Source organism: Mirounga leonina, unplaced genomic scaffold (assembly GCF_011800145.1).
Source record: "Mirounga leonina isolate KUSES-001 unplaced genomic scaffold, KU_Mleo_1.0 Mir_165, whole genome shotgun sequence".
Classification (NCBI taxonomy): domain Eukaryota; kingdom Metazoa; phylum Chordata; class Mammalia; order Carnivora; family Phocidae; genus Mirounga; species Mirounga leonina.
The window spans coordinates 39,775,731-39,797,230 of NW_023270415.1; the positions used below are offsets into that span (position 1 = coordinate 39,775,731).

The 21,500-nt window shown below is 38.4% G+C and overlaps 1 protein-coding gene across 1 annotated transcript in view; it reads right to left on the bottom strand.

The window, feature by feature from the left end:
* Positions 1 to 2,319: 2,319 nt before the first annotated feature.
* Positions 2,320 to 21,500, bottom strand: part of LOC118015403 (bromodomain-containing protein 2-like) — a 51,047-nt gene continuing 31,866 nt past the window's right edge. The window contains 1 exon segment of the mRNA XM_035012263.1: positions 2,320 to 2,494. Within this exon segment, the coding sequence (XP_034868154.1) occupies positions 2,320 to 2,494 (175 nt within the window).

The window sequence follows — 21,500 nt, forward strand, 5'->3', positions numbered from 1 at the left end:
TCTTATTTGCTTAAGCAAGTTTGATATTTTTGTGAATGTATGATTTGAATCCCAGAATTCCAATACATTAGACTGTTGTAAGGAGTAGATTGTGCCATTACTTTAAGCATCTGGCAAGGAATTAAAATTAGCTATAATTTTTAAAAATTCACAAAACCTGGGGAAGTTGCCACAAATAAAGAAATCTTGAAAGAGTTTTAACTTTCAACTGAAAAGCATTTTTAAAAATTCTTTATTTAAATTCAATTTAGTTAACATATACTGTATTATTAGTTTCTGGGGTAGAATTTAGTGATTCACCAGTTGCCTATAACACCCAGTGCTCATGACATCACATGCCCTCCTTAATGCCCATCACTCAGTTACCCCATCCCTCCACGCCCTCCCCTCCAGCAACCCTCAGTTTGTTTCCTAGAGTTCAGTGTCTCTGATGGTTTACCTCCCTCTCTATTTTCATCTTATTTTATTTGAAAAGGGTTTTAAAAATACATATAAATATGTATTATTTCCTATATAAAGAAGATGTGTCAGATGTCTTCCAATCGAAAAAGGCTCAGATATGCCCTTATGATCCAGTCAAAGAAACATCCCTTTCTTCTTACTGTGACCATAATAACCTTCCATATAAGTAGGTAATGGTTGTGTATTGCTCTGATAATCTCTACTCCAACGTCACTAGTAAGGTGGTCCCACAAACAAGACTAACAATTAGGGATCTGTCCAGCTTGCAGAGTTGGGGGTGCTGCTTTTTTTTATCTGACCACAGAAAGAATGCATCACTCACTCAGGTTGGATATTTGTTTCTACTTTACATATGGCACATGTTTAATACCTTCATCAAAGTAATCACCATCATTATAATCAATATGAGATCATATTCACTCAAGGTGTTGAATGCCATCATTGCCTTTTTAGAATTTATGCCTTGTGCTTAAAAAGTAAATGTATTGAGGATAATTTCAATAAGCTGCACTAATGTAGATGGGCTAATTTCTGTAGAAGGGTATAGTTAAAACATACATCATATTAATAAAGAAATCTTTAACTGTGTTCCACCTTTGTGATTATGATTTATGAGGTGATTTTCAGAATATAAGAGAGAAGACAATTTCAGAGGGAGGACAATTATAATATCACAGTCCTCTAAGGAGAGATAATTTGGAAAAGTATTTGGAGAAAAGGATGGAAGCTAATAAGAATATAATTTCAGTAATCTATGCATAAGATGACCAAATATTTAGGTGGTGCCCAAAGCCACAATTTGTATAAATTACTTGACAAAACTGAAAATATCAACCCAAAAAACGTGCCCACTTAGAAGTCTCTAGTGAATAGTTTAATGCCATGGTCATTTCTGTATATTTTCTAAAATATTGCTGTCTTGAAAATCATTTTCTGTTGTTGTTGTTTCTCTAATTTCAAACTTGGAAGAACTAAGCTGGCAACATCGTATTAACATATTTACAGGATGAAATATGTAGATGTAGTATAATTTTTGCAGATTGTAAAATGGGAGAATATTGATTGAACAGGAGGAAAGCCTGATATTTGAAACCTTAGTCATGGAACTATTTAAAAAATATATTTCCTGATTGTTTTTTCATTAAAAGTGCTAAAGTTCTTGGGCACCTGGGTGGCTCAGTTGGTTAAGCGACTGCCTTCGGCTCAGGTCATGATCCTGGAGTCCTGGGATCGACTGCTCAGCAGGAAGTCTGCTTCTCCCTCTGACCTTCCCCCCTCTCATGCTCTATCTCAGTCTCTCTCTCAAATAAATAAAAATAAAATCTTTAAAAAAAAAAAGAAAAAAGTGCTAAAGTTCTTTCATTAAAAGTATTTTAACTGGTGATTTTGGCTCAAATCATGATCTCAGGGTTATGAGATGGAGCCCTGCATGGGGGTTAAGATCCTCTCTCCCTCTGCCCCGCCCACCCTCTCACTCCCACTGCGCACCCTCTCTCTCAAAAATAAATACATTAAATAAATAAAAGTATTTTAACATCTTATGTAAAGTACAGATGTGTGTAGAGTTCTGAAAACAAATCTTAAAAAGGAGGTGAAGTCAAAGACAATTTAAGGGATAGGAGTGAATATATGTGTGCATATTCTAGTTGTCAGGCACATTACTATTCATTTTACCATTTAGTTCTTACAGTGAGGTAGGTATTAACACCCCCATCCTAAAACTCTGTTGCTACAGATGATAAATTGCTTACCCAAAGGCCCTTAGTAGTAAGAGAATCGGGAATCAACTGATAGTCTGCCTAAAGCAAAGCTCACTTTCTAATTCTTTTTCCTAATATTTCTAATATTCTAGTGTTTCTATTTTCCGATCTTCTGCTGTGTTACAATGTGCACTTCCAGATTCTTGTTGCCAATATGCCCATTTCCAGTTCTACTGGCTCCTTCATTTCCTTCCCTATTCAAACTCGTGTTCTTCAAGGAACACTCCATAGAGCGGAGCTCTACTTCTTCATAATCCCCCATTGCAGGAGTCCTTCAAGACGGTGCCAATTGCAATGTCTTAAATTATCCTGCATCTCGGTAACCGTGATAGGGAAAATGAAGCATATTTCAGAAATAGTGATAGCGGTAACACTAGCTAAACTAGTGAAATCTTTAAAGTCCCTACCATGTGTCAGTCATTAGGCTAAGAGTTTTTACCTTAATTATCTCATTTATTATTTATAAAAATCACACAAGTTAGTTACTACTTTGACCCACTTTTAATGACAAGGAAAGAGAATTTAAGTAAATTCCTTAGGCTGACCCTGTAAATGGTTGAAGAGCAAGCAAGTATATGTCTGGTGATGTCGGGACCAAACACAACCCTTGTTCTTACATGTTTTGTCTCATTGGAGGACCCGTCTCTCCCTGTATTAAAAGAGTTGCCTTTGCCATGTGGACGTTTAGGAGGTTTTGTTTAGTTTCATTTGTTTCCTGACTCACAAGAAACAAAACTTGACCCAAAGATTCCACAACCTTTCAGTTCTTAGCAATTTTCAGTCTGAAAAGCACAACTAAATCATTGCACTTCTAGTTTCTGAAATACTGGGTATTTGAAAGATGTCCAGTTCTTGAAGGTTACTTTCCAGTTATCATTGTAAAACAGTTGTGTCACCTTAGAAGTTATTCTTAAAAGATATGCATTATCATGTTTCAGTTTGATTTGTGAACGATTGGCATTTGAAAATGTAATAGACATTTCAAAGATGACTTGATTTTAAAAAGTCTCATTGAAAAGGAAACACATTTGAACTAGAAAGGGAAATTTGGCACATGTGAGTTGTTAGCTGGTAAAAATAGGTGTCTAATTCTGGAGGAATCCATTATTAAGTGTTTCATAGTGAGAAGACAGAAGTACAACATCCTACCACCCTTTGTGTCTGATACTTTGCAGTGGCTCATAATGCTAATTTTGATGTAGAAAGTTCGTATTCAACAATAAGAAACAGAAGCTATTTTTTCTTCTCCTCTTACTCTCAGGATTTAATTCTCCACACTGCCATCCACAAAAAACATGCACATGCATGCATGCGCACCCCCCCCCCCGCCCCGCGCACACACTGTAATAAAGAAAGGTTGGAAGAAATGCAGGGTGCATTTGCAGGTCTAGATGGACCTTTCTGCCTAACGAAAGGCAACGCTCCTGAAGCAAATGGTCTTGCATTCATATATATTCTTTTTAAGATACAGGCAATTAAAAGTTTTAGAACTTTACATATGCTGTGTAAAATTTTAAACCCCCTCCTTCCACAGAACACTGGAAGAGTCCCAAGATTTTCTTTCAAGAAACATCATATTAATATTCTCGTGTATTTGAGATTTAACATTTCATATTCTTTCCTCTGCACCTTTTATTGTTCCTATTTACAGTGCACCTGAAACACATTGTGTAATTGGCAGAGAGCCCAGATTTTCCATTTAGGAACAGTTTGATGATTTTACTTTTTCTTCTTCCTTTTTTTTTTTTTTTAAACAGCAGGTGCTCTACATTGTAAACAATGCCAGTCGCCATAATATTATTAGCTTTTGAATTTTTATTACGTTCTTGCCTCCCCACATATTTTAAACTTTAGTGCAAGGAATTCTTGGCACCAGCTCAGCAAGCTTCTTATTTCATAAGGAAGATAGATTCCAGCAAATAGAGTGCTTCATTGTCATTTATAATTAGAAAGTGTAAGATTTACCTAATCATAAAATCACCCAATATTTTCAGGTTTGTTTCTAATTTTCTAGGCAATACATTCACATCTGTCCCATGCAGAATGCTAATTCTTTCAGTTGCATTAGTTTCTCAAATGTTTAACCCTTCTCTACCCGTTACTTAAATATAACTCTGTTTTGGCTTATCTTTCCTACGAAGGCTGTTGGTTAAAAGCTGTTTTTTTTTAACACTTCTAAAGTGGCCAAACCTCACCAGAATTGATGCATTCAATTGAGTTGTTTTAGCAATCAATGCGTATCACTGCGCAATCGATTTAGCTTCAGCAGTCAGCATGGAATAAGGAGATGACTGAAGTGATACAATTGGCCATGCTTGTTGCCAAATGTAATTTATCATATTCCCAGCAACGTGACCAAACATCCAACCCGGACACAGTGTTTTCGCACATAGCAAATGCTCAATAAGTAGTTGCTAAATAAATAAATAAATAAATAAATAAATAAATAAATAAATACTTCGAAAAATACACCCATTGTCCTCATAAGTTAAAATGTTATTACATACAATACATATATTTATGAACATCTTATGAAAAAAATGGGTTTAAAAACCAGTTCTACACACTCTTGGAAATACTGAATTAGCAGTTAAACTTGAAATGAATTAAAAATTCAATTAATTAAAATGAATTAGCTGGTTAGTTGACACATTGCAAAAGCTGCTGTGTGTAGACTGATAAAAAAAATTATTTCCAGCTCCAAATCTGGATATTTGTTTCATTTTCTGAGATGAATTTTAAGATAACACTTAGCATAAATAATATTTAGAATTTTTCTTCACAGGTTGTGAGGAACTTTCCATTAACGAACCGAAAGGGGAAAAAAAATCAAGCTATTTTATTTCTACAGCTATGCTCTTTCCTGCTAAACTGCATTTAGAGCAACATTTTTTCCAGATCACTTCAATAAGTAAAAGCCCAACAGAGAACAGATGCAATATAAGAGCAATAAAAGAAGAAAAAAATTAAAAATCCTTTGTTCTCCCCGCAGTACATCCGTAAATCTATTAGCATTATTTTCCTTTCTTCTCTCTCTTTCTGTTTTTTTTGTTTTTGTTTTTGCATCCCAAGCCAGATCTCAAGTTCTCTGAAGCAACCCTTAATCAAGCTCCCCAAAGGCCTACGACTGCATGCAGCAATTTCTCCCCTGCTCTCAGCACAGATGTTTCGAGCACATTCCATTACACCTACATGCCATTACAGCTAATGGCTTATTCTGATGAAGAAAGCTGCTTTCTGCTCAGTGCAGCAAAGGGGAAAATTTCCTCCTGTACAGTTCAATCCCTGCAACAATGAAATGTGGGGGCAGGTGGTACAACAGAACTCTCTAATGTTAATTACATACTGTATTACCCCCAAATTTGGCTGGTCATTAATTATGCTAATTTACCTTCCTGAAAATTAGCACCATCAATGTGAACATTTGAGCAGATTATAGCAAAATGTAGTCTATCATAGTTGCTTGTAAACCTGAACCTTCTGAGCCATCCAAAGAAAAGATGACTGGTCTTGGATATAGCTAACTTAGAAGAAATGGTTTATGGCTACGCTGGGTAGCCCTCCTAGTTAATTTCCTGATTTTTCAGGGAAATAACCTGAAAACAAAGCCATTTCTGCAAGTCTTGACTAGAAATGCATTTTATTAGGTTTTAAAATGATAAATCTCTAAATACAGAAAAAAGAATAAAACCTAAAATAGCAAAGAAAATAAGCTAGTGTACTTTGCCCTGAAAAAAAATCATAGTCACTATTTTGGACCAGAAAAAGTGGAGGGAAAGTGAAAAATAAAACTTCACTGGCAGTATCTGAAGTTTTCATGCTATGGAGTGTAGGGATTTTCTTCTATACATTTTTCATAGTCTTGATAAAAAGAGATGAACATTGTCTTCCACAGCTCCTGCAGATATGGATTGCATTTTTTAAAATTTATTACTCTATAAAAATTGACATGTCTCCCCTTCCAGCTAAAGCTCAGATTTTACCTTATTGATCATAGTTTAACAAAGTGTAGGAATCAGGTTAAGCTCGTTTTCCATATGAATTAAATAAGTACAATTTCACTTTGGTCGGTGGAAATTGATTGGATTTCAGAAGTAAATAGAATATCTTCTGTATGGAGTGAACAGTCTCCTTTTCCTCTTCAAGGCTGCTGTTTCCTTTATCCATCTCCAAGAAGCCATCATCATATTAACATAGATGACAATCTGGCAAGGAGGTGCTGATCAAAGATAAATTTCACACTCGCACTTCGCATTTTCTAATTACACCATCTGTGTCAGACTCTTTCGTGGCAGTTCTGCCCAATCTGTCAAATGCTGCGTGCCTGTGGGAATGCAGAGGAGCTGAGAAAATCTCCCCGTCTCTCCCTACCCGCCCAGCCGATCCATCACCCCCAATCGGAGCAGGGCAGATATATTAGTCTAATTGGGGACTGGAATGAAGGTTCCAGGTTGAATGGGAGATGAGGTGTTTGGGGGATGCAAGACATGAGATTGCAATTTGAATCATATTACAGGGCCTGCCCTAGCTTGTCTCAGAGCAGGCTGAGAACAAGCCATGCATGCGATATCAGGATGGGAGGGGTGAAGACAAGGGAACAGTTTTTAAAAGAATCATGAATGAGAAAGTGTCTCCTTTCATTTCTCTCTCTTTCTTTTAGACACATTATGGGTAAATGATTGTGAACAGGCACGGATGCAAAGCTCTCAGCCTTTTATTATAATGTTATAAAACATAAGTGTAAGGAGTTAAACACAATGACCCAGTCGACATGGCCAGATCTAATCTAATCAAGGCCAAGTGAATAAATCCAACAGCTTTTCCTCAATAACGCAAATTAGTTTTTGTGGAATGTATATGATAGTCACAAATGGACACAATCCGCTAAAACCAGGAGACACTGAAGTCTGCTAGCAACTTTAATAAAGAGTTCTCCAAATATGCATTCAATTTTAAGATCCACTTTAATCCCCCCTTTTTTTAATTTAAGGTGACAAAGTCCATGAAATACCAAAGAAAAATGAAATGATTGCCCTTTCCAACGAGAGCCATGGCATAGCTATTTCTAGTTATTGATTTCTCTCTGCCACATGTCACTGCCTTTAAGTCATGTGGCAAGTGATGCCAAGGTAAGCAAATCAATGAAGAACTCATTCTTAACTCTTCAGGGGTGTCCTCTGCTATGTGTTTATCCAAAAATGGTACTGCCAGGAAACCACAGAGAATCCATCCTTTCTTTTTTTAATATAAAAAATTCTTATGATAATGGTACTTCCATTGCCCTTAAGGATTTAGAATCATTTTTTACCCTAACCATTCTCAAATGAGAAGGTATACAGTGTGTGAAATGGAAACAGGAACATGATGAGTTAGAAAATTTGCCTGTAGACCCAGTTCTGTTCATTACTTCCCTGATTTTCTGTTTTCCATAAACTTCATCCTTCCCATTTCATGTTTGTGGTATATGCATGTGAAAGCACGCTAAAGATCATAAAACGTCCCCCAAACAATGTCCTATTGTCCACTTATTTATATACTTATGACTTGTTTCAAATCCTGTGATAGTTCAAGTAGCTCTTTAATTACAGTCTATGGGAGAGATCTTTTCCCAAATTTACTATCCTAATGTCCAGATGTAGAAGTGGGACTTCTTGTGTGCTCATTTTGTCCTAGAAGAAATCAATGCTTGCAGGAAAAGGACTATGTCTCGTTATTCTCTGTCTTGCGTGATCCCAAGTTGTTTATTAAATAGCATTGGTATTTAATATTCATCAAGAGAGGAAAAGTGCTATTTGAGTCATTGAGTAAACGGGGCTGACAGTGCTGACATGATTGCATTTGTAGGGAAGGAAACCTCCTCAACAGCCTGTCACTTTCACATTTCCTTGCTTCTGAAAATCAGGATTTTGCCATCCAATATTTTTGCAAACTTTGTAGTTTTTCTTAGATTCTAGAATTTATCCTTCTAAAATGATGAGCAAGGTGACCTTAATGTGGCTTATTCCTGAATGATTTCACTGTGAAGGCATAAGTAGATAAAGTTTAAGCCTCTGCTTACAGAGACTATCTTCTCCAACCATGGTAATAAATCTGTGAGAATACAGATCTTATGGATGTTTATAGTTTTCTGATTTATTAAGATGTATTATCATTAGCTGCTTCTCTCCATAGATAGACAGATGATAGATAGATAGATAGATAGATAGATAGATAGATAGATAGATGATAGATAATCAGTAATATACCTCGAGAATTCAGAGAAAATTTAAGAGTATTACAAATGATCAAGTAAAAGCCCAGAGACTGCACATGCTAAGGAAATATTAAAGAATTTATGGCTTTTTGATTGAAGTGTAGAAAGATGAGGAGAAAATTAGAAACAGTATTTATTTCATGAGGAGTCAATGTCCATGGTTAGTAGGAAAGTATCCTTCATTTCAAACTTTTTGATTGCCCTAAGCATGGGCATATGTGAGGGATCCACTTAGTAAATGTTGTCATTGGATTACTTAATCAATCCACTTGCTAATTCAATTGTGAGGGGCACTGGATATTAGCAAAGGCAGATGAATTTTTGTTTTCAGTTATTGCCATGCAACAGTCTTCAATGCCTAAAACCTGCCTTGAGTCTTCCTTATTCTCGTGAATTCCTAGACAATTAGAAATAAAATGTTCACACATCCTGCATTCTTTGAGAAAGTAAATGACCACTTCCAGGATTATTTGCAGAATTGTACATTTCTGGAGTATTAACTTTTCTCCGTTCTGCTTAAAGAACATTGGTAAATACATGTGGTCTGTCATAACACATAATTTTCAAATTTAAAACTGAATTATTATATATGATGCTTTTCTTTCCTAAACTTATACAACAATTTTCTCTCCTGATATATATTTGCTAGATCTTCAACAGCTCTAAGATATCTACAATATAGTTTCACATTTGGAAATACTCATGTATTAAATAAAGATCTTTGGAGAACTCATTATGGCATTTACATCTTTTCTATGTAAAATTAAGAAAATAGCTGATATTTCAAAGGAGGTAAAACTAAGAAAGAAGTGGGTATTTCAAAGGAGCAAAAGGATGTAGAGACTTGAGGAAGTCTAGAACAGTTTTTTAACCATTCACAGTCACTTCTAGAACTTGGTTTCTGCCCCAACACCCACTTCCATGTCATGTTTCCATTAAGCACTAAGAACTAAAAATAAAGTAATCATGTCACAGCAATGTAACCCAATCCAAGGAATCATGCATTCTTATTTCAGTAATGCTTCTATGTATAAATATTTCAAGAATAAAGATTATTTTTGTGCTCTCTGGCTCACTAAAACTCAACAACTCAAAGTATAATATTTACAAAAAAGAAAAGTAACATTTTGGGCCAGTATTCACAGAGCTGTCTCCTAGATAAGGCATTAGGATGGGAAACCTCCAGCTTCACCTCCATCATCCTGGAAACTAAAAGGAGAAAAGCCCTACTGCCAATTCTGTCTCATCTTGATCACTGTCCAATCCTACCCCAGCAAGCTACGTTTCACACCCCATTTAGAGCACGCTTGGAGGGGCACCCAAAGATATGGAAGTAGACTCAAAGCTTATCTCAACTCTCCAGACATCAACAGTGTGAAAAACGGGACTTTTTAAAATAACGTTTCCTGTTCTTCCTGCTTCTGGTCAAGCCAAAAATTCCATAGGGACCGTTGTTCTCATGGAATTTTGGCACCTCCTCTGCAAGGCACAGCCAGAATCTGGACGTGCAGAGGGATGTGGAAATTGAAACCGATTGAAAAGTCTCAAATAAGGACCACAAAAAATGTTAGGGGAAGCACATCTAACAAGGCTGGAGTTCACAAGAACACTGAATATATGAGTGTAGTTTCCCTAATGACAGAGTGGAAGTCCAGCCAACCTCCCATGATTCATTCTCAATATGGATCTTTAAGTCAGCATATGTAGGATGTCCACATAGACTCACAACCAGTGACTTCTCATTCAGTCCAATCTCTAGTGGGATGGTGGTGGGGGGGAAGAATTTAAGATACTCTTCACAATTAAAGATTTTGCTTACTTACAGTGAACAGATTGATTGACAAACAGAAAGAATAGTAAATATTAAAAAAAAGGATTTTTTTGAGAACTGATATTGGGATTGGAAAAAAAATAAAAATTTTTCTATAGAGACAGCATTTTTCAGAGCTGCTCACTAATAAGCTGATTTAAGCATGCAAGTATAATCCTAGACATTGATAAAATACGGTAAGTGAAATGTACACTTAGCATACGAATAGTTACCTGAAGGATGCAAGTGCAGATAAATAAAACTTTTCCTTTTTTTTATTTTTTGAGGTATTTCACAAATTTCCCCCAATCACAGAAATTTTTGTTTAAAAATTCTATTGTATTAATGGTCATCGGCTTATAAACCAATTGGTTTATGAGCACATTGGTTAAGAGTATCATAGGAAATATGTATTTTTAATAGCCCTTTTAATAAAGACTATGTTTGGGTTTGAGTCAGCTTAAGTTTCCATCATTGAGGTGAATGTACCACTGGGGCATTTGACTCAAGGGCATGATGTTTTAGCAAACCAGAGTGTGAGCAAATGCTCCCAATGCCAGCATGAACACAGTGTGGGCTGCCGAAGGTTGAAGTCACCTTCCAGGCATTCAACCCAAATAAAAACCGCATCATCCTGGCATAAAAAAAAAAAAAAAAAAAAAAAAGTTTGCCATCTTAGTTTTGATGGGAAAAGGGGTTTTGTGAGAACCAAGGGCAACGCTTGAATTATTGTGAAAAGAATTTCAAACCTTTAATTCACATAGGTAGGTGTACTTCTTATCAGATGCAATCTTTACATGGACAATAAATTTTTTAATAAAAAAAAATGGGTTGCAAGTGTTTGGAACGAAACTATTTTCTGAACACTAGGTCTTCTAGAATTGTGCTTAGAATATTTGTAGAGCTTATTGATAAATAGGTGTTTTTCCCCCTGAATATTCAAAGTCCATGATATCCACACCGGGCTTTATTCATGCCAAGACAGAAGTTCCACATGACTGTGTAGAGAGAAGGCCAAGAACTGAACAATTACTGCACACCCTTTCCGGATGAGACCACGACCAGTGTGTCTGAGACAGGGCAGGAAGGATGCTCTTGGTGTTATGTAGCCAATGTTTATCACACTCAGGTGTCAGACCTACATTTAAGTCCTTCAAGAGTTCAAGAAGCAAATTTTGAATCATGCCTTTACCACTTACTGGTAACACAAGGCATCAAGAAGAAGGGACTGGAGGGTATTATGTTGAGTGAAATAAGTCAAACAGAGAAAGACATGTATCATATGATCCCACTGATATGAGGAATTCTTAATTGTAGGAAACAAACTGAGGGTTGCTGGAGTGGGGGGGTGGGGTGGGAGGGATGGGGTGACTGGGTGATAGACACTGGGGAGGGTATGTGCTCTGGTAAGCGCTGTGAATTGTGCAAGACTGTTGAATCTCAGATCTGTACCTCTGAAACAAATAATGCAATATATGTTAAGAAAAAAAAGAAGAAGAAGAAGAAGGTAGCGGGAGGGGAAGAATGAAGCAGGGGAAATCGGAGGGGTAGACGAACCATGAGAGACGATGGACTCTGAAAAACAAACAGGGTTCTAGAGGGGAGGGGGTAGGAGGATGGGTTAGCCTGGTGGTGGGTATTGAGGAGGGCACATTCTGCATGTTGCACTGGGTGTTATGCACAAACAATGAATCATGGAACACTTCATCTAAAACTAATGATGTAATGTATGGGGATTAACATAAGAATAAAAAAAAAAAAGAATACAGAGCTCTTGGAACACCAAAAAAAAAAAAAAAAAAAGAAGAAGAAGGGCAATTCTCCCTCTCCCACTCCCCCTGCTTGTGTTCCCTCTCTCGCTGTCTCTCTCTCTGTCAAATAAATAAATAAAATCTTAAAAAAAAAAAAAAAAGAAGAAGAAGAAGAAGGGCGAAAGGCATGGTTTTGGAGTAAGCCACCCCAGGTGTAAATCATGTGTGTTACACACCTCATTAGCTGTGTAACCCTCAGAGAAGTTACTTAACATCTCTCTGAGCTTCAGATCTTCACCAGTGAAGTAGATATAATATGTCTATGCCCTAGATTTGCAAGAAATTAAGTCAGGGAGTATATACCCACACACATACATAGGTGTGTGTAAAAGCATACAGGCATATTTAATTCTCTCCTGGACATGCTAACTGATCAATAAATGCTGGTTGAGATGCCTTTCTCTTCCCTTCTGCTGGAATATGAGCCACACTGTCCTATCACGGCCAGCATTAATGTAAAACAGAAAGGCCTTTACAGTAGGAATGAAGTGTATTCACTGCGACTCAGAATCGTGGGAAAAGTAACTTTCTCACTTTTACGTTGCCTCCTCCTGTTCTTAGGCCCCCATTCTTGTTAGTTGTGGTGGAAATGGGTGGCAAGTGAGAGGAATGCTTGTTCTCGTTTGATGTGGTACGATGATGAAGGGGGCCATTAAGAGTACAGCCACTTTGGGTAAGTTTTGGTAAATTTTTAGTCAAATAATTTATAATGTATTCCCTATCAGGGCTGTTTTTCTCTTAAACGGTCTCTCCTTCCCAATTTAAGAATAATACCTGGTTATGATCAAGTTTTGTAACTTACCATGCCTGGACACATGGCCCCTGTTCCACTCCCGTCTCCTGCATACTTTTTGGTGTCTGTTCTTTCCTGATAATACCCGGAACACCCTTGATCTGATGGTGGAAACACCACACACAATGTGATTCCCAGAAAACGGGTAAAGCTTCAGTTTACTATTTAACAATTATCTTCCCAGTTTAAGGCTCACATTCCGATATTCACCGGCAGTGACGGACAAACCCGGGAGAATGGGACAGCTGTTCCTCTGTCTCCGAGAGCATTACAGCCACTGATGCCAGAGTATCTGGAGAGTTTCTCCCCGAGTCCTCTATGCACACATGTATCCTCTCTTAAAAAGTCCTGAGAGCTATGGACTTTCTCAAAAACCTGCTGTCATGGGCAGTAGATTTGGAAGGATGCATCATGTACCAAAGTAGACTTCTTTTCTTGGACTACGTGTCTGACTATCCTGGCATCAGTGTTAGGTCCTTGGATTGTCGAGGGGTGCGAGAGACCTCACTCATCGCTGAAGGACCTCTTTAGCCAGCATAGTAAACAGGGCATCAGTCTGCCATCTGGGAGAACCACGGAGCTGTCTTCTGTGTAGGTGAAGTCACATGCATTCTGGCTCAGAGTTCATGACTTGGGATTTTTTGCCTCAACCTTTTGTCTTTTTTTTTTTTGCCTCAACCCTTTATCTTAAGACAGTCTCACACCTTCTCATAGCAGCTAGGAGCTAACAGAGTAAACTGAGGGCAAGCCACAGGTCAGCTTGCTCATGAGAACCGTTTATGAGTCTCCTTGCTCATCCTGGATGGTTGCCCATTTCTGTCCCTTCACCATGTATACCAGTATATTCACATCCATCGCTCATATCTTAGACTATGCTTTTGGTTTCCATTGCCTTAACTGTTCGACTTTATCTATGAACTTTTGTTAAGACTCCCCTCTGCGGCTCTTTCCACATCAGGTTAGAGTACCTTGGCCAGTACATCCTGCTTCGGCTGGGCCTTGGGTCTCAAATCCTAGCTCGGTCTGCTGCCTGGTGCCCCGAGGGCAAGGAAAGTGTGTGTCTCAACCCCAGGAATTCAGGTGACAAAAGGGTATCAATTAAATACTGATATTTTTTGAAATACATTGTAATATAGGAGAAACAGTAATGTTCTCCCAAACTTGATGCTGTTTGTCTATTGCACATGGTATTAGCTTGTGTTGTTCTGAATTACATTTAGGTTATATCTTCAGGGAGCAATTGGTATAGTCAGGCATGAAAAGGAAAGTTAAAATAAAAACCAAAGGCAAAAGGAAGGTAGAAGAGATAGAAGTACCACAGGTGCTCAGAATTAGAGGAGGAGCAAGGAATTGGACTTCGCTCTCTCGCAGGCATAGTTCGGTGGAACTAACATTTATGGAGCAGCTTCTATGTGTGGCAGGTGCTTCTCTGTGGGGTCTCGGTTCATCCTCCAGCAACCCTGGGCAGGCCGAGGGCTTTCTCTCGAAGGAAACCGAGGTTCAGAGAGGTTAAGTAATCTGTCACCTAGCACGTGAATGCCAGAGCACGGTTTCAAGTCTAGAACATAGATTAGGACATAGCTATTCCTGTCCCTGCTACCCCTTGCACAATGCTGTACCCTGGGAAGAAGATAACCGGAGAGAGAACCCTTCATCCAAATCAAGGTCCCTTGCTGTTCAAATAACTTTCCCATCCTTTCAGATGGGTGATTAAGCCCACTTGCCTTTATTTTCACTTGGGACACGTTTCCTTTCCTGTAGGGTCAACAAAGCTCTGCCCTATAGTATTTATTAAGTGTCCACATCTGCATAACACCTTGCTACCAAAAGGAATAATAAAAGGCAAGTGAAAATGACAAAGGCCCTGCCCTCTGGAACTCTACAATCAAGAACAGATGGTTGAAAGGTCTGGAAAGGGCGACCCAGCCCTCAAGTAAGTGCTCAGCAAGCTGAGCATGAGTGGAGGCCCAGCATCAAGGTGATCCCACCGTGGGATCGGCCTCACTTGAATACACAGGGTATTTCTCCCTCAGGGACCGACTAGCTGAGCTTGTGCCAGTGGGAGGGAGTGAGGAAGGAGGGTGGGGTGTGCTCATTCTAAACAGGGACAACAAGGACAACTCCCCAGGCTTCAAGTTGCCCCGTCTCCAGACTTATCCACTATCACTAGTTATCTTCGATCAGTTTGAAGAAAGGCCTTTCATGAGCTGTCATATATGTGGGTCCCTCAGTTCCTCTGAGTATTTTGTTCAGCTATTATGCCACTCACTCTGTGTGTGTGCGTTGAGGGGGTTGGGAAGCAGACTTCCAGCCATACAGACCATCTCAGTGCGCACAGCCAGGGAAAAGTGCCTCAGGCATCTATTTCAAAATGATGGTCATTTTTACAGTACTTCAAAGTAAAAGGAAATCGAGAGTGGAGGAGTGGTCAGATGCTTTTCCACCATCCTTAAGAAAAAGGCGTTTCTTCATATTTCAAAGCCTGGGCCATCCTTAAACTAGTGTAAATTGCTGACTTGGCTTCTTTCTGTTCAACTTATTAAATAATAACATTCTATATAAGGAAAGAAAGTTGTGTAATATGTAAGGCTATGCATGAAGTGGATAAAATATGTTTAGACTATGTCTGAAGGCCAAGAAAGTAAAGGGGGAGGGAGGGAATTTGCTGGAGGAACTTCTATTGTAAACGCATTAAAATCTGAATTAATGGTGGTATTATCCTAGCAATGACATCACACAATGACTGTAAAATCTAAAACCAAGAATGGTTATTTTCAGAAAATTTGAATGTTTTTCTTGCACACAAGCTTGCAGACTAGTATGGCATACATCTTTATGGTATTCTTATACAATTGCTACCCTAATGGAAATTTCAGTTCCATGTAGACCTAGGAATTTAAAATACTATTTTCTGTCTTCTTAGTAGACTTTTCCTTTTCAGGGATGTATTATTCATTTATAGTTTATTACTCAGAGAGAAAAGTATTAATAAGGAAACTGTACCTGTCCAATTTCAATGTCAAACTCTACTGAGAAAATCAACTCAGAGCCCAGCTGGTCTAAAAATCTATCACATTTTTTTTCTTTCTTTCTTTCTTTCTTTCTTTCTTTTTTTTTTTTTTGTGGATATCATCCTGGGCATTGTAAATCGTGTATGTGTACTATATAATTATATTGTCCATGGATTTATGCAACTCTGTTGCATATTTCATTACTTTTTCTTGGTCTACTTATTAAAACTACATTTTACATGTCTAATAATGCAATTCAAATTGTACCAAATATGAAACACTGACATGAGGCATAGGGAAATGATGCCTGAGCAATTTAACCTGATTCACCAAAGGACAGGAGAATTACCTTTATTGTAATGAGCTATGGAGGGTGGTTCAGGCTGCTTTTTCACATTCGTGATTCCGCTATCCACCTTTCTCTCGAAATCTAAAGCCCCTGTCAGCTCACACGGAAAACTTGGATGCGTTTCATACTATCATGCTCTCATCCAAGGGAAGGCGGTGGTGAAGGGAAGGAGGGGGGCTGCTTGTTGGTTTACAGGAAATCCGAACACCCATGGGATGCTTTTCAGAATCCAAACAGAGTTCAACACATAAACATTCCACGTAATTTGTTGTTTCCATACATCATTTGCCTCTTAAAAAAAAAAAAAGACTGAAAAAGAATTTTTTAATGTGTGACTACAGTGACAGAGAGTGGGTGCCAACAGCTCTCTGGATGGCTTTTTATCTCATTCCCTTAGTGAAAACAGTTAACTAGGCACTGGTGAGAGATTCTGTAACTGCACAACACAAAGCTGGTGCCACTGCCAAGTGGCATGCCAGATGTGTGAGCACATTCTGGAGCGCAGCATCAGCAGCTCCAGCGCTCGCCATAGCCATTAATCTAGAGACCTCTGGGAGTTCCGGGGAGCTCTGTAAAACCCGGCCCTGCCAAGGCTGCATCAGATAAAGCCATCAATGCATTGTAAAAAAGACACAAAACCTATTTCATGGGCTGCACTGATCAAGCAATTACAATCATTGACTACATTAAGCAAAGAAACAGCAGGGTGCCCTATAAAATTGACTGCCAACTTGAATAATCAATAGACTCCATGTAGAGTAAATTAAATAACTGAAAAACTATTTGGAAAAGCTGAAGTTAAAAAGCCAATCAGTAATCCCTCATCCATGGCAAAACAACCCTGCTTCCAAAGATCCTTTAGTTTTGCTTTAATTCTTATCTCTGGGAACTCCTGGGATGGAGAGCGTGGGTGGGAGGTGTGTGTGTGGCGGGGGGAGGGGCGAGGATTCTTCCACCTTTTTTAACCTTCTTTTTCATAACTGTACATTTAATTTGAATGCTATTTATAATCAATCGATGGACTCTTCCTGTCATCTGTAGCTGAGTGCACAACCAGAGCAGGAAGGTTTTTGATTGAAAGTCAACCTTCTGAGGAGAGGCGTTAAGGTTTGACATGGTTCATGGTTTAACCTGGGGCTTACAATAACAAGAAGGGTTTTTGTTGTTGTTATTCCATATGAGAATAATTTGGAATTTGGGGGTTTCTAATTACTAAATTTTGTAGAAAATAAAGCCGTAAATGCAAGAGACAGAGCTACGTAAAAGCCTTTTGCAGGTTTTTGCTGATTTGCCTGGACACCACACGTAAGAATTTTTAGAACACAGAGCAATCATGATGAAATTTCACGTTTGTCTCTCCAGAAGCTATTTTTATTCTTTTTTGCTCCACTGGGAAGTGACAGAACATGTTCAGAAAAATTAACATTAATTTATATTTTATGTTACTGGTGCCTTGAAAAGTTTGCATTATCTTGTAAAAAAAATTATGTATTCATTCACGTACACACATTTGTTTTGTTTCGGGTTAGGAAAAAAACCCATCTATGAACAATTTCTCTATTGTCTTAATAGAAAATGCAGGAGAAAAAAATGATGGAAATGTGAAAGTGATTTTTCCTCATAAACAAACAAAACAAGCCATTTTTTGTGTTTCCTTCATGATTAAAATGTAATGCTAATAATTCCAGATCTCAGAAACCACGTTAGCTGGTAGCAGTGTATATCTGGATGTGAAAATGATAGCACTGGAAAGATTACCAGTACGTATGTATGCTTGACAAAGATATTTTTCCACCAAAAGAGAAAAAAATATTTGAAGCCATTATTGCAGAGACAATACAATTTTCTTTGTAGTCAAGCCTGTTTCTGAAAACAATATGTAACAGTAATAGTATGAAGACACCTACGGTCCTGATGAATACATCATTAAGCAGGCATTATTGCTGTTCCCACTGAATATAAGATCCCCCTGATATTATGAATGATTTGCATATTAACGAAAATAATATCGAGGTGTATTTAACGTGGCATTTGAATTAACTCTTAATAGCATGCAAGTTCTTTGGGGCCAGGCTAGTGAATAGGTTGCAGGATGAACTTAGGAATAATTGTCACTAGCTAGGCTTTGTGAAACCAGGTATCTAGAAAATATCTTAGCGGTATTATTTTTAACACACTGATGTGTTTTGTAGAGCCTCCTACCGTGGGACACAATAAATTAGTTGTCAATAAACAGCTTGTTTTAACAACACCCTGCTTCCTTCCCTATTAAGTCTATTAAGGACAAAAAAATCCTCTGAAATAGTGTATTTAATGACCAAACTTTATTTTTGAAAAAGCTGCACAAGGAGAGAGAGAAATATGATGAACTAAAAATGATTATGTGTCACAATAAAATTCTCCAACTTGTCTGCTGATGAGATGATAATGTTGCCCATAAAAGCAGGAGAGAAAGTGCTGCTGAGCTCTTGATAAAATGTCTTATTGAAACCTATTGTATTTACTTCTTATTAGATTCTGAACTCAAATAGATCTTGATTGTTGAGAGCTTGGGTATTTAAAAGCTTTAAGATCATCAATTACATTACTCATAATTTCCACATCTGCCTTTCCCCGCTGCAATTCAGAGAGAGAGAAAGACTATTATAACAGCCTTCCTGCAACTTGATTACTGGGAGTCTCTGTTACAATGTGCACTTGAAATGCTGCTAAGATGTGAACTTAAACTGCAATTTTCAGTTTTATGGAACTACTCCTACATGGATAGCTTTTGGTAATAATTGAAATAAAATGGCAAAAGACCTGCCAAACGAGCAGGGAGAAACAGAGGGCCACCTGAAAACCCAGACCCCCGGCGGGGCAGTCAGGAAAGCTCTGCCTGTTGGAGCTATGCTGTTTCACAGTCCCGATAAAAATGAGCTTTGTGGGAATGAATATGCATTTTGACTTAAACCAAATAATAATTAAAATGGCCATTATGTAATTGAACAGCAGTTTGGTTATGTTTATGCTGGGTAGAAGCAGGCTGTGGGGAGTAAGAACCTGAGAAGGCTCGCTATCAAAACGTTGCCCAAACAGCACAATTTCGTGTTTTTTTCCCCCAGAAATACTTTGTTTCTTAACTCCTGATGGGGTGGACGTTTTGGGGGAACTCTTCATAATCTCCTGAACGTTCACTATGTATTTGGGGTTCAGGTGTCCTGACAAGAATAGTTTAAAATAACCAATTATCTTTCAATAAAGCAGATCAAAACCCAGCACTGTACACGTACAAAGGTTTACTTTGTCTCATTGGATCTCACCAGACCCAGGAACCGGATAAGGGAGGGTCACGTTCATGAAATGGGAATTCCAGTTCTAATTTGTGATCAAAATTCTGTATTTGGTTTGTTTGTGGAGATGGTTTTTTAAGGCACAGGTTTACACCACACACATACGCACGCACGCACGCAGAAATATGAAGGTGCTTTCTCAGAAGCAAAAAGACAGCAAATTTGAAAGTACATTGCAAATCTTGGGAAAGGTGGAGGGGAGAACACTGAGAAAATATTTCTCTAGAAATGACTCCTCCTGGGGGAAAATGTAGTCTCTGCAATTTTACCTTTTCATTAATGCTTTTCCATATATAAATCTTTTTTTCTCTTTGCCTGAGGAATCAGATCTGAGATCACAATCTGAGCCAATCTAGGGTCTCATCACCTAGCCCTGAGACACAAAGGAAGGATGCATTGGTTCTTGACAATTCCTATAGAATCTAGAATAGTTTTTCGTTCTTCAGTTAAAGGTTTTATTTAGCATTTGATCTGCATGTATCTTAAAACAATTAGGCCAAGACAGAAATTGGGTGAAAATGTTTTGAGATTTTTCCATTAAACTCATTTACTATCAAGGAAGAAAATTTTCCACTCTGGGTGAGCTCTATTTCCTCCTCCCGCCAAGAAAAACATAATAAGAAAAAATAATTGCTGTAGCTTCACCTAGAAGAACAACAGTTTACGGGTCCCATGACAGTATTTACATGTTCAGAAGTATATGGACTGTGTGTTAAAACTGATCCAGGTAGAGTGTTTTCAATAGCTTCTCCATAAAAACAGACTTAAAACGTGTTTCTGTATACACCCTGTTACTGGATTATTCAGAATGATCACAAACAAAAATGAGAATTGCCTTGGCAGGAACTGCTTTAGAAAAGTTTTTAGTCACAAAAAAGAAATAGACTCTCGCTTAAGAAGAATTTAAGTACTGGTGTTGATATCTAGCAATGAATTAAAAATATATATATACTGCAACAGTCTCATTCTGATGCTAAGTTGGAAATATCTAGTTCAGGTAACACCCAGAACTCTCTCAGTTCCCAGCATTGGGGGAAAAAAAATATTCACCTGCATTATTTCTTCATTCTTCCATAACATCAGGGCTACCCAGCTCATGACGATAATCAACCTGACCCTTATAAAGGAGACCAGTTCCAGAGTGCACGGTTTTCACTACACTTAGACCTGCTGTGCTTTCTCTGATTCTTTGCCCGTCTTCCCTCAAGGATGTAAAAAGGAACCGAACACTCTTACATGCGGTTTGAACTCTATGATGTGCTCAGAGTTTGTTTCTTTTTCGCAAGAGCTGGCAGTCACACGTGAAGGAAATAAGGCAACCCAGCAGCAGACAGGCATGTGGCACATACCACACCACCCAGCTCCAGGCTGTGTGTGGCAAAGCAGAAACGCACATAAAGAAGGTAAAAAAAAAAAAAAAAAAATCCTGAACAGAAGACGGAAGGGTGTGTCCTGACCAGCACTGGACCAGGTGTAGGGTTCATATCCTGTCTGACTTTCAACACCCTCTCTTGATTTTCTGTGCGGTCTGTCACTTTCTTCATCACTGACACAAATATAGTATTAACTAATCAACGCAGGGGCTGTGGTGAGTGAGGATGAATTACCCATTTTGGCCTAAAACCTGTGGCAGGACACATACCTCTGAGGACAAATGCAAAAGAAAAGGGAAAATGCCGCACAGCACATTGATAAGGCCATCCCATTTTATTATTAAGAAACTATTGCCCTGGGGCACCTGGGTGGCTCAGTTGGTTGGGCATCTGCCTTCGGCTCGGGTCATGACCCCAGGATCCTGGGATCGAGCCCCGGGATCGGGCTCCTTGCTCTGCAGGGAGCCTGCTTCTCCCTCTCCCTCTGCCTGCCGCTCTGCCTACTTGTGCTCTCTCTCTGTCAAATAAATAAAGGAAAAAAATCTT